At 34.0% G+C, this 14,960-nt stretch overlaps 1 protein-coding gene across 1 annotated transcript in view; it reads right to left on the reverse strand.

Annotated features, from left to right (window-relative positions):
• Window positions 1-2,527, reverse strand: part of LOC111700846 (igLON family member 5) — a 29,772-nt gene extending 27,245 nt beyond the window's left edge. The window contains exon 1 of the mRNA XM_023471907.1: window positions 2,066-2,527. Within this exon, the coding sequence (XP_023327675.1) occupies window positions 2,066-2,120 (55 nt within the window). The 5' untranslated portion in view covers window positions 2,121-2,527. The remainder of the gene's footprint in view (window positions 1-2,065) is intronic.
• Window positions 2,528-14,960: the final 12,433 nt, after the last annotated feature.

A 14,960-nucleotide genomic window follows, 5' to 3' on the forward strand; every position in this document is an offset into this window, starting at 1 on the left:
GGGAGGGCGGGGTTTTCATGATTGTTAAACAGGGAAGTGCGCTAGAAAGGGTTTGTATTCTTGAATTGTATAAAGCTGGATCTGGAAACGATTTTAGGAGAATTTATAAATATAACAAGGAAATGGTTGAAAAGTTAGTGACGAATAAAAAGGCAAGCAAAGTGCTAAAAATATAAAAATATATTTAGATAATAAGAAATAGAAACAAAATATACAAAAAAGTATAAAATGCGCATGTAAAGGTCTGAAGGGCAGCATCAGTGAGTAAAAGCGGTAAAGTCGTCTCTGTTTATAATATTGATGAGACGTGTTATAAGGAGGCTGAATCTATGTGATAGGAAGATAAGTAGGAATGGGGCATAACAAACAGTTGGAGAAATATATAGGAAGAAAAAAGATATGTAGCTAAGAAAAGTCTTAAAAAATACCAAAAGAAAGGAAGGGTGGATAATGTTTATATTAATGATAAATAAAGTAGAGGAGGAAGGGTGGATTCACTTAGGGTTAAATTAATGGTTCAATGGCCGGACAAGCTAAACCATATGTAAACTTTAAACATAGATAAAACACAGTTTAGATGGTTTGGAAACAGAATAAACAGAGTTTATTTGGGTTGGAAACAGAATAAACACGGTTTAGATGGTTTGGAAACAGAATAAACAGAGTTTATTTGGGTTGGAAACAGAATAAACACGGTTTAGATGGTTTGGAAACAGAATAAACAGAGTTTATTTGGGTTGGAAACAGAATAAACACGGATTATATGGTTTGGAAACAGATGAAACAGAGTTTGAATGATGTAAAATACAATACGAAACCAATGGTAATCCAAATGACAAGAAATTGGGTTTCAAAAGAGAGCAGATTGTTGAATTGGTTTAAGACTATACATGTCTGTATGATAAATGATTGAATGATTGAAGTATAGAAGTACAGCATTGAACTCGATATTCTATAGAATGACATGATATCTCTAGTCAAAGGAAATAAAAGTCTAGAAGGGAGAAGAGAAGGTTAGGAGGGTTCAATCTAGGGGAGATTGACATGCATGGGGGTATCAAACATGGAGCTTAAACAAGAGTATTGCTCTAGGGTTCAGATTGATTTAGTACTTTGTGAACACATTGAAGGGGGTAGAATTAGCCAAATATAAAAATGAAAAGGTAAATAAGAGCATTAAAAATAAAAATTGATACATATAAAAAAATCTTGTGAAGGAATTATTGGAAAAGAAAAGGAAGGAAGAAGAATGAATCCCTATATCTTTGCAACCCAATGTATGTAGACCTTAGATATTTCCAAGGATATTTCCACTTATAAATTCTGTTAAATCAAATAGTACAAGTTTGAAATATTTAAGATACACCATGAGGTTGCAAAGATATAGGGATAAGAAAGTTTGAGTTTGTGGCAAAGACTTAATTCCTTTTAAAGAAAGTGTTAATTCTGAACTGAAATAGGAAGAAGCTTGTAAAATAAGGTGGGAAAGGGAGAAAATCTTTGTGAATAATGAGAAAATAGATACTAATAATTGAACAAGATTACTTATTTTTGATGATAAGATTGATTTTTATTTTCTCAACCTGATCCTAAACAACTAATTAGTTTACTGTAGAATTTTGTTTACATCTTTTGTAGTCGTTGTTTATCAATTTAAAAAAAATTCTGAAACGTATCCACCCAAAAGTACGATTCTGAACGTCGACTTTGCGCTCAAACTCAGGATTTACAGATCTTTAAAAAGTTTCATATGTCTCAAATGAATCTTATAGAATTTGTTCACAACACTGCATACTCAACTACCTTACATAGCCGGTCTGTCCCTTTAAATGTTTCTTTTTGTGGATTTGTCTACATTAATTTATTTGATACAACCAAAGCAAACCAAATATATTATATATCTATAAATAATGTACTATAATTATATATATAAATAATTATATATCTACAAATAATAAACAATGTACTGGATTAACGCTGGAATATTTTGATGTGAAATCAAATAAGATGCAAGAAGTATGTGTTTTGAATCAGCCTGCAGTAAGTAAGATATCTATGATGTTACCTGATCTAAGTGCAAGAAGACCTAGAAGGAACAAGTGAAGTCCTTGTCTTGACATTTTATATTTGTTTAATCAAGCTCACTCTCAGCAAGTCAAGCTTTTTATATCACTTATCTTGATTTCTTGATTAGGACGAATAAACTTTCCTACGCTGCTGCAATAGCATTTGTTTATTTATTGTTTTTGACAGTGCATTCAATTATGCTGGTACGAACACACGATTTGATCGAATTTGATAAAATAATTGAATTTATTTCACGGAGTTTAGATTTTGTCTGCTATTTTATAAACCACACATTACTGTTTCTCCTGCGGCCGTATTCTGGTTAGCCCGATGTAACATCTTTTCACCGATAATCACCGAGCCATGTTTCCCACAAAAAACGTAATTTGTGGTGACCAGGCCCAACCTGAACCCAGTACACTGTCTGTAATTTATAGAACCAGAAAATGCAATTAACACTCGATCTGAAAATGGAATTAATGATTAAAAATACATGTAAATACACTTATCACTTTCTTTTACAACAAAACTTCATTTATACTTTTCTTAGTTTTGTTTGGATTAAAAATAACTAAAAATTTTAAAAATTGATTATTCAAATGTTCCTTTGAAAGTTCCGCCCACATATATTTGCTCTAGACTTAATTATGCAAAATGTATTTAAAAGTTAATGATTTTTCTAAATAAGGTTCAAAGTTTAGGAGCTCTTTAATTAGAATGTGACACCTTTTGATGCTTCAGTTATTAATTTTACAATTATGATAATTAATAACAATATTTTATTATAAAACTTTAACATATGGCACCATTAAGGCATACTATTGAAAGTGTCAATTTAAAAACCTACGCAAAATATAGTTGGGTAGTTTTTTTCTTACATCCAGATTTTATATTTTGAAACATAAAAGTTAAAAAAATTTTGCATATTTATTTTAATGAAGGAACTGAGTTAATGCCATAAATAGTGAAACCTTTCATATTTCAAACTTCTTTTAATTTTGATTTTTGAATTTTACTAGAAGAATATAGTATAGGAAGTGTAACTTCATGGAACGGTAAAACTGTAATATTAGGTTCACACTACTGGGCTCCTTCCCCCTCCGTGGTTTCTAGTCTACTGTTCCGCACAGTTCATCATACACACAGGCCGAACAAGCAACTCAACCAACAACATTGATTCCCGGATTTCTTTCACTTCTCTCCAGTTTCCTTATGTTTTTTTTTCAAAATTAATTACGATTAAATGCCTGTGTTCGTGTTCACTATTCAGTGAAGTAGTTCATGAATTATTTAACCCTGCTTTGCAAAGGTGAAAAGTGAAGAAATTCGCACAGTTCGAATTGTATTCTAACCCTGGTTTCGCGCAATAAAATTTAATTACTGTGCAATTAAACAATGTTTCGGCTTGAAAGAATGCTAAGAATTTTTTTCATTCATATTTTTTATTTCGTTTTATTGCTAGTTTTGGTGCAAAATTTAGTTTCTAGATTTTGTTTGGATAAATTTGGTTTAGATAAATTAGATATTTGGAAGTTGAACTAATTGTTCTTTAAACTCACGATATACAAGTTACATCCAAATACAGGAAATACTGTCATCCAGTCATCCTGTTCCATTCACTCATTTCTCATTCATTTATCCATCTATCAGCTAGCTATCCATCCTAACAACTTCAATTACGTATCCTTTTCACGAATATTTAATCTATTCATTAATTTATTCATCCTTAAACTTAGGTTGTAATGCATCCATGGGACTGTAAATTTCGGTTCATAATTACCGGGCCGACTTTTAATCAACTCGAGCAAGCTGTAAAATACAAATACTGTGCGCTAAATGAAAGGGTAAATGAATTTACCCTTTTCCATTGAAAGGATTTGAGTTTTTGCCACAAATGCCAATTTTATAATAGCTATACCTATATCTCAACAACCAGATGATGCATACCTTTCATATTTCAAACTTGTTGTTTTATCCACCAGAATTCATAGTTTGAAATATCTACGGTCTACGACATTTGGTTTTAAAGAAATTGGGATTTAAAAATCCGAGTTTGTGGCAAAAACTCAATTCCTTTATTTGATGGAGAAGGCTGTTTTCAACTAATTAATCAAGTTCGTCAGATCTTTCAGATTCTTCTTTCAATCTTTCTTAATCAAAAAACTAAAATTTCTCAACTAACTGATCTTATAATCAGTCATTTATTTTAATCCTGCTTTACCATTCTTTCTCTCGCTATTTTAGTTTCTAGTGAAGTATTTGTAGATCAGTTTTTTTGTAGTATTTAATGAAGACAGACAGGCTTTTAAGATTAAAAAACTGGAAGCTTTTAACTCGTAAAAATTCTAACAAGCAACGTCCAATGTTGAAATAGATTTAAACTTTAATTAAAATAATTAAGTTTCTTTTCCCTCCTAATCTTATTCAATGGTTGGAGTTTAGGTTCTGTTTTGAATATAATTAGGGTAAACCCTTGACACTTTTTATTCTAGGTTCATCGTTATGCATTGTAATTCAATCCTGGTATAATAAGATTTCCTTGCTCACTCATCCTTAATCCTCCACAGAATATTAATAAGTTATTCTTATTTCCATCTTTAAGACCCCCTCTCTAGTCTCCCACCCCTAGAAGTGAAAGGATGGAATGAATATATTCTATAAATGAAAGGGTGGATGAGTTGGGTCTTGCTAGCTATGATATATTGAATAACGAATCTATTAATATTCATATTTATGACGTGAAATTCTCAAAAGTTCCCATCATTATCCTAGCTAATTATGTTTAAGTAATTAGTAACTAATGACCTATAAGTTGGGTAATGAGATCTAGGCCGGTAATGAGCAGAATGATTTTATCTGAATCTCATGTAATTGAAAATATCCCTCAATTGTCGGGAGTGAGGGAGGGAGGAGGGAGGGATAGGGGAGGGATGGAGAAAGGATTGAGGAGGGACCAAGGAGGGATGGAGTAGGGATGGAGTAAGGATGGAGAAGGGATAGACGAAGGANTTCTTGAAATACCCTTCTTGAAATACCCTTCTTGAAATACCCTTCTTGAAATACCCTTCTTGAAATACCCTTCTTGAAATACCCTTCTTGAAATACCGTTCTTGAAATACTCTTCTTAAAATACCGTTCTTGAAATACCCTTCTTGAAATGGAGGGTTACTGGAATTAATTCCAACGACAGTCACTGCATTGGTTTTTATATTTTCTACTTTCAGAAATTTTATATAAAAAAATTACTTCTAAATCATGGAAATTTTGCACTTATAAATATATAAAAATTTAACTGAACTAAAGCGGTCTGTTTATGTATTCATCTAAATTATAGGAACATGGTGCGCTATATTTGAAACGTTGATTCCTTTCTTATTCTTTATCATTTATAACCTATATCGATATATACACTTATATGTTTACATATACTTCAAGCAGGAAATAGATTTTAGTAGGTGTGATTAAAAGATAGATAGATAGAAAGAAATATATATATATAGATAAAGGGGCGCATAAAGGAAGAGCCCAAGGGGTGGGGCTAACTAGACTAAAAAAAAAATATGGCGTGAATTCAGCCTTAAACAGTTTACTTTCTTCGCCCCTGGATATATAGATAGATAGATATATGTGGAGATGCACTTTAAACTGATATGGTTCCATTCCACTTATAATTTCCTGTGTTAACATTTAACAAGGCATTAATCAGGAGTATCAGTATTAATGGTATCTTTCCCACCCCACCTCACCCTTCACCAACCCACCCCACCATACTTTATCAATTCGGTCTCTTTAATCCTTGCTTCGACACAGAACTTAGAAGTATTAAAGGCGTAATTGTATAAAGGTCTTCATGTGGGCTGGAAGCGATGTCTATATTTTTTATTTACATATAAAGTAGTAATTTCTGTGGATGTTCATGCACCCCAGGCTGGACCGATTTGCTTCAAATTTCGATAAGGTAACTCGGTAGAACCAAGGGAATGTTTTTAGCCTGGTTTAAAAATTCCATGTTGAGTGGGTTAATTTTTACAGGGAAAACTCCATGCAAAGCTGGGTGTCCAAGCTAGTGAAATAATAACATCCAAAACATCAACCTGTTCCATGTTTCCTGGGAGTTACTACAACATCAGAGCTTGTAAGTTTTTATTAAAACATATTTTAATTTGTATAATCTTATTCTATCTGTTCTTGTCATTCATACCATTCATTTAATTTAAGTTCAGGGACTTTTTAAAAGAAAAAGTGGACATCAGACAAATCTGTAAGAATTATGTCCAAAACAGACGAATCTGTAAGAATTATGACCAACGCAGACGATTTTGTAAGAATTGTGTCCAAAACAGACGAATCTGTAAGAATTATGACCAAAACAGACGAATCTGTAAGAATTATGACCAAAACAGACAAATCTGTAAGAATTATGACCAAAACAGACGAATCTGTAAGAATTATGTCCAAAACAGACAAATCTGTAAGAATTATGACCAAAACAGACGAATCTGTAAGAATTCTGTCCAAAACAGACAAATCTCTAAGAATTATGACCAAAACAGACGAATCTGTAAGAATTATGACCAAAGCAGAAAAATCTGTAAGAATTAAGACCAAAACAGAAAAATTTATAAAAATTGTGTCCAAAACAGGCAAATCTGTAAGAATTATGTTCAAAACAGAAAAATCTAGCCTTGGTTAGGCCGGGGTGACCTCTACAATATATCGTTATTCTTTTGTCATATACGGTTCCCTGCTGCTTAACTTTTTTTGTTCTTCGCCAAATCTTAAAGACTATATTTAGGACCTCAAAGTCTAAATTTAATATTTATATCTTCACATTAAGATAATTTCATTATTAAAGTCTCAAACTTTGTGGGTAACCCTGTATCTTTATAAAAGATAGATCTTTTAAATATAATAAAGCTTTTTGGCGCAAGACATATGTGTATGTATTCGCTGTAGCTGGCCAAACGGTTGAACCAAATTGGCTGAAATTATATCAAAATTGGAAGCTCGGGTAAACAGTATAATAATAGTATACACCTGGGCAACGCCAGACACTTCAGCTAGTATTGAATAATTATAAATAGCATCTGTTCATTCTACTTTTTTAAAGTTAAACCGATGGATCAAATTAGCCTCCGATCCGAGGTTTTTAAATAAAATGCATTAACGAAATTTCATGTGACACTTAATTTAAGGAGTTGTATGTCCGTAGTTTATGTGTAATTAAGATTGGCTAAGATATCAATGTTTTTAAATTGGAAAATTGATTTTTAACAATTTTGGTTTCCGATTCTTATACAGGGGAGGATTTTTGTCAGAACTAACAAATTTTCAATCTGTAGACAAACTAGAAAATCTACGTACACTGATCAGATGTAGGTTTATATAAATTGTGTACTGTTGTGAATCAAACTTGCCCTTAAATCATATAATCCTTGAAACTACAGCAACAATGATTTCCAGAATGAAAATAATCAACTCTCAATTGATTGATCGTAAAATCCTTATCAGAATTGATGGATTGCTGTGCCAAAATATCTAAACAGTCCAGGGTGACTCCAAATAAGTTCCAGAATCCCTTGAAAAGATTTTTAGTTTTTAAAATACAGGGGGCCTGAAAAAAGTTCAGCCCAAGGCTAAGGAGAGAATTTTCATTTGTGTTATGTGTATTTTTACCCCTGGCTTACCCTGCCCTGCTCAATGATATATTAATGGGTTGGATATAGGTAATTAAACTAATTAAGGCGATTAAATAATCATGGTGCTTAGTGCCACTGTTTTAATAGACTCTTCAGAAGAAGATTATATATAAAATAAAGGTAGATATATCGCTGCCATATACATTATATCCAGTTATTTGAGATAATTAAAACTTAAACATTAAGGGACTGGACCCTCCAATATATAGAATGGAATGTCCAATTCACAACGGTACATTTTAAAGCTATGTCTGATGAAGATGACATGAGCTATTGTCGTTTCTCTTTTTAAGATGTGATCAGTTCAATGCTTGTTTCCCAACCCTTCTTGAAATACCCTTCTTGAAATACCCTTCTTGAAATACCCTTCTTGAAATACCTTTCTTGACATACCTTTCTTGAAATACCCTTCTTAAAATACTCTTCTTGAAATACCCTTCTTGAAATACCCTTCTTGAAATACCCTTCTTAAAATACCCTTCTTGAAATACCCTTCTTGAAATAATTGGCCTGAGTTTGCCTACTAAGGTCAGAAGGCTTTACGCTCGATATAAATTATATCATTTAGTTTAATTTCGTGAAAACTGCAGAGTCTTATGATCATATTATTTTAAAATATATACCCCCCTACCCCACCCTGGCCTCTTCCCATCCACTTCAATCCATACGCTGAATTCCTCCCCATCCCTCCTCAACCCCTTCTCCATTCCTGCTCCATCCCTGCTCCACTCATCCTCCATTCCTGCTTCATTTATCCTCTATCCCTGCTTCATCCCTGCACCATCCTTCATCAATCCCTGCTCCATTCCTCCATCCCTCAACCATCCCTTCTCCATCCCTCCTCCATCCCTCCTCCATCCCTCAACCATCCCTTCTCCATCCCTCCTCCATTTCTCTTACATTATTCCTTCTCACTATGAGCTAAAATAGTCAGTTGTAAACTTCAAATCTATTAGGGCCGGGGGGTTGCCTATTTTGATGTCCTTTCTTCTAATAGATAGAGTGAGGGACTACTTTCAATAATTGTGCTTTTATCAGTTTTTCCAATTTCTCTTCTTTCACGAAACTGATATATGAGCAATGAAAAAATTGGTATGACCGTCCCCCCCCCCCCCTCTTACGCCAATTTCTCAGCGGAGCCCTTTCGTTTGGTTGGCATTAGTTGATGGATGTTGGGCGTTCTTTACAGTGTGTAGTCAATATATCAACGTATAATTGAGTTTACTTTTTATACCACAGATAAGTATAGACAGCTTATTATACAGAAATAAACAACAGTATTTACATTAGTGTACGGAAATTAGACATAGACAACAGATCGTATAAAATTATATGTGTAGAATATAGACATATCGACAGTTATAGATCATGGAAGTGTAATACATAGACATAGACAACAGATCGTTCAAAATTATATATGTAGAATATAGACATATCGACAATAGACCATGGAAGTATATTTAATACATAGACGTAGACAACAGATCGTACAAAATTATATATGTAGAATATAGACATATGGACAGTAGACCATGAAAGTATAATACATAGACATAGACAACAGAACGTGCAAAATTATATAAGTAGAATATAAACATATCGACAGTAGACCATGGAAGTATAATACATAGACATAGACAACAGATCGTACAAAATTATATATGTAGAATATAGACATATCGACAGTAGACCATGGAAGTATATATAATACATAGACATAGACAACAGAACGTAAAAAATTATATATGTAGAATATAGACATATCGACAGTAGACCATGGAAGTATATATAATACATAGACATACACAACAGAACGTACAAAATTATATATGTAGAATATAGACATATCTACAATAGACCATGGAAGTATAATACAGAAGTATTAGAGATAGACAATTAAAAATAAAAACCAATTCATCGAAGCAACTAGGAATAAACAAAACAGAAAAAAATGATTTTTCAGACATGAAAAAAAAAACTTGTGCTAAAGCCAAACAAATGAACATTAGAACTGAAGAGTGAAGGATAAAAGTAAACCATATAATGTTCATGTAAATCTATAAAATAAAAAATCACATTTATTTTGAAGAGAGAATAGAGATGATTCATTTTGTGTACTGTCCCTTTTCCCGTTAATAGCCTAAGCATACGAATGTGCACTGTACTACTTGATCTAACTGCTGTACTTTAAAATGACCCGTGAAATGAGGTGTGAAGTGTGATGTTAACATTTTACAATTTCACTACTTCGTAAAATTTGATTATACGAGGTTGCGCGATTTATTTTTTAATTTATTCTCGTAATATTCAACTTCGACATGTTATTGCATAGATATCTTTGGATATTATTAAGTTACTCGTTAAAAAAATCAGTTTCATATTTTTCTATGACCGTTTGTATGTTCTGAATGGACTGTGGATTGAAGTACATGTTCAGATTAGGCAAATCAAATTCATTGTGCTATTTAAAATTCAATTACATTTGATAAAACATGACAAATGTTAAAAGTTTATTTATTATCTGTCTTTCTTTACTATAGATCCACCCTTTTTCCAAAACTGGTCAGAGTTGGAATCTTTTGATTTCTTGCAAAAGCAAAACCGAATTGCAAGTATATTTTGCGCGATGTAGAAATGGTATTAGTCAAGGGTGTAATTCAAGGCAAGTTAATTGCGGTCGTGTATACTCTGCGTACACATTGTAACCAGTTCTCTTTGGGCGGAATTTGTAAACAAGAATAGATGCATCAGTGTTCGTTTAGTATCCGAGGAGATTAAAAGCATTAAATTTTGATAATTTTGATAATTCACATAATAGTTTCCTATGACCAGAATATTTCATTGATTTTTTTTTTATGTGAAAGATGGATCCCATGTCAAGCTTTAGACATCCGTCTTGTGTTTACAGTACCGCCCAGAGATAGTACACTGCAGTACAAAAGATGCGTATACACTTCTGAAATAACTTTCCTTGCATTACATCCTTGGTTTTAGTAGTGTATTCAGTGGGGAGGGGCAGTCGTCCTCGTCTCCCTACCCCCCCCCATGGGGAATTCAGAAAAATGCATAAAGTTAACGAAAAGGCCCAATCTGGGCAGTGGGCACCTTCTCATATCCTCTTGTAATTGCCCCATCCCCCAACTAACTTAAAATCTTAGAGATACACGCTTGGTATATTTTTAAGTAAGCTGTACCCGACTGTACCCATTTCTAATTTTAGTTAATTTTTTCAAATTAAACAATATAAAAGTTTTAAAGTAATATTTATCTGGAGAAGGGTTCAGGATAGAGGTGGGTTGGCTTTAGGATAGAGATGAGTTGCGTTTAGGATAGAGATAAGTAGGGTTAAGGATAGAGATAAGTAGGTTCAGGTTAGAGATGAGTAGGGTTTAGAATAGAAATGAATAGGGTTCAGGATAGAGATGTGTAGGGTTTAGGATAGAGATAAGTAGGGTTTAGGATAGAAATGAGGAGAGTTCAGGATGGAGATAAGTAGGGTTCAGGTCAGAGATGAATAGGGTTTAGGATAGGGATGAGTAGGGTTCAGGATAGTGATGATTTGGGTTCAGAATAGAGATGAGGAGGGTTTAGGATGGAGATGAGTTGGGTTCAAAATAGAGATAAGTAGGGTTCAGGTCAGAGATGAGTACGGTTTAGGATAGAGATGAGTAGAGTTCAGGATAGAGATTAGAAGGGTTCAGGTTAGAGATGAGTAAGGTTTAGGATTGAGATGAGTTGGGTTCAAAATAGAGATAAGTAGGGTTCAGGTTAGAGATGAGTAGGGTTTAGGATTGAGATGAGAAGGGTTCAGGATAGAGATGAGTAGAGTTCAGAATAGAGATTAGTAGGGCTCAGGATAGAGATGAGTAGAGTTCAGGATAAAGATGAGTAGGTTTCAAGTTAGAGATGAGAAGGGTTCAGGATGGAGATAAGTAGGGTTCAGGCTAGAGATGAGTAGGGTTCAGGATAGAGATGAGTAGGGTTCAGGATAGAGATGATCAGGGTTCAGGATGGAGATGAATAGAGTTTAGGACATAGAGTACTAAAACGAAGAGGTGAAGCTTAGCTCAGATGTACACAACCGACCTGTCTATTAATTAATTAATTGATTGGTCGGTTGTGTACATCACGATATGTTTACGTATCTAACGCTGTACACTTGTATATAGAGTGATCGTATTTATAAAGGGGGATTCTATGGAATTGACCAATTTTTAGATTTTCTTTCTTTATTTAAAGAGAATTCGAGGATGCTGACTGCAAACAGTTGACAATTTTCAAATTTGTAGGTTTTCAATTTGTTAGCTAAAAGTTCTGTCAAAAATATTAAGTTTCTAGGGCATGAATTTAACTGAAAACATTCTTATTTCAAACATTTTTTATTGTTTCTTCTCTTCAACTCTTTATCATAAACATGATACAGGGTGTCCCAAAAAACATGCGAATTCAGTGACGAATTCGATATCGTCTTTTTAAATAATTCATTGATTTAGTATAGTGATACCTACTGAGAAAGCTGTAATCAGTAAGAGTTTCGTCTGCTATGTTCACATTTTGTTTGTTTATGTTTTGACTGCATGTACGGTTGTACTTAGTAAAACAAGAAAATTGCAGAATACAAACAGAGTAAACTTGTCCTTCTTCACTGGTCATCCTGCGGAGACATTATAGACACATATTCACAGTCTTTTACCTTTTTCATAAAATAAACTCTAGCAGACATAATAATATTATGGCTTTTGAAATCAGGTATTACAATGCTAATTCATAACAAAGACGATATCGAAATCGTCACTAAATTCCCATGTTTTTTGGGACACCCTGTAGTGTATGCAGGGTTACCCACAAAGATGAAACAACGATGACGACCTGGAGCTCCTCACCCTAAACAGGCTGGGGCGGGCATTTTTTTTTACTTTTCATAAATAGAAAATTAAAGAATTTTTTGGTCATTTTTTTATGCCTTTAAGGTAGGGTGTACGTGCAGGGCAATAAAAAACCAGAGTATGTAAAAAATTTTTAAATAGCCCATAACTTTTATATGACTAAAGCTTCAGATCTGAAAACTATAGTTTTGAAAAGCCCTTGAACATTACTGTAAATAAATTTTTATAAAATTTTAAATAAAATTATCAAAATTATACATTAAACAATACTGTAAATTCATTTTTATTCGCACCTAAAGTTGAGAGCAATGGTGTTGAATTTTTCTTCAAACTTGGTCTTTTTCCGTGAATTACATCTCCTTCTTTAAAATGGTTTGAGCAAATGCAACTTCTGGGATATACTCTGGAGTCTCCCAACCTTAAAAGGTCTAGCCATGCACAATTTTTTGATATTTTGAAAAAAACTCACATTTTTACAAGAAGAAATGTTTTGGCAGTTTTTCACGATGCAATATTTAGACATGCTTGTATTGAAATAAACAAACATCTGAACTTGAATGTACTGCAGTATGCAATCCTGTGTTTACAATCCATATTAAGTGTCTATCTAATTATCATTACTAATATTCAAATATCTACATTAAACCACTCCTTAGAAATACGATCACATATACAAGTGTACACTGTACAACGTTAGATACGTAATCATATCGTGATGTACACAACCGACCAATCTATTAATTAATTAATAGACAGGTCGGTTGTGTAAATCTGAGCTAAGCTTCACTTCTTTGTTTTATTACTCTATGGTTTAGGATATAGATGAGTGGGGTTCAGGAAAGAGTTGAGTAGGGTTCAGGATGGAAATGAGCAAGGTTCAGGATAGAGATGAGCAGGGTTCAGCATGGAGATTACCAGGGTTCAGGATGGAGATGAGCAGGGTTCAGGATAGAGATGAGTAGGTTTCAAGTTAGAGATAAGTAGGGCTCAAGTTAGAGATGAGAATGGTTCAGGATGGAGATGAGTAGAGTTTCTTGAATAAATGATTAGGGTTCAGGATAGAGATGAGCAGGGTTCAGTATAGAGATGAGTAGAGTTCAGGATAGAGATAAGCAGGGTTCAGGATAGGGATGATTAGGTTTCAAGTTAGAGATAAGTAGGGTGCAAGTTAGAGATGAATAGGGTTCATGATAGAGATGAGCCCGGTTCAGGATGGAGATGAGCAGGGTTCAGGATAGTGATGAGCAGGGTTCAGGACAGAGATGAGTAGGTTTCAAGTTAGAAATAAGTAGGGTTCAAGTTATAAATGAGCAGGGTTCAGGATGGAGATGAGTAGAGTTCACGAAATAGATGAGCAGGGTTCAGGATAGAGATGAGCAGGGTTCAGGAAAGAGATGAGTAGGGTTCAGGAAAGAGATGAGTAGGGTTCAGGATTGAAATGAGTAGGTTTCAAGCTAGAGATGTAGGGTTCAAGTTAGAGATGAGCAAGGTTCAGGATGGAGATGAGTAGAGTTCATTATAGATGAGTAGGGTTCAGGATAGAGATGAGTAGGTTTCAAGTTAGAGATAAGTAGGGTTCAGGTAAGAGATGAGTAGGGTTCAGGATAGAGATGAGTAGGGTTCAGGATAGAGCGGAGTAGGGTTCAGGCTAGAGATTTGTAGGGTTCAGGATAGAGATGAGAAGGGTTCAGGATAGAGAAGAGTAGGGTTCAGAATAGAGATGAGTAGAGTTCAGGATAGAGATTAGTAGGGTTTAGTATAGAGATTAGAAGGGTTCCGGATATAGATGAGTAGGTTTCAGGAAAGAGATCAGTTATAAGTTTAAGGTATAAGGTTTCAGGATAGAAATGAGGAGGGTTTAGGATAGAGATAAGTAGGGTTCAGGATAGAGATAAGTAGGTTTCAGGATAAAGATGATTAGGGTTTAGGATAGAGATGAGTATGGTTCAGAATAGAGATGAGAAGAGTTCAGGATAGAGATAAGTTGGGTTCAGGTTAGAGATAAACAGGGGTCAGGATAGAAATGAGTAGGATTCAGGATAGAGGTACACAGAGTTCAGCTTAGAGATGAGCACGGTTCAGAAAAGTGATGAGTTGGGTTCAGGATAGAGATGATTAGGGTTCCGGATAAAGATGAGTAGGGTTCAGGATAGAGATGAGTAGGGTTCAGTTTAGAGATAAATAGGGTTCAGGATAGAGATAAGTAGGGTTCAGTATATAGAGATGAATAGGGTTCAGCTTAGAGATGAGTAGGGTTCAGTATAGTAATAAGTTGGGTTCAGGTTAGAGATGCGAAGGGTTCAGGATA

This window comes from Eurytemora carolleeae, unplaced genomic scaffold (genome assembly GCF_000591075.1).
Source record: "Eurytemora carolleeae unplaced genomic scaffold, Eaff_2.0 scaffold81, whole genome shotgun sequence".
NCBI lineage: Eukaryota > Metazoa > Arthropoda > Copepoda > Calanoida > Temoridae > Eurytemora > Eurytemora carolleeae.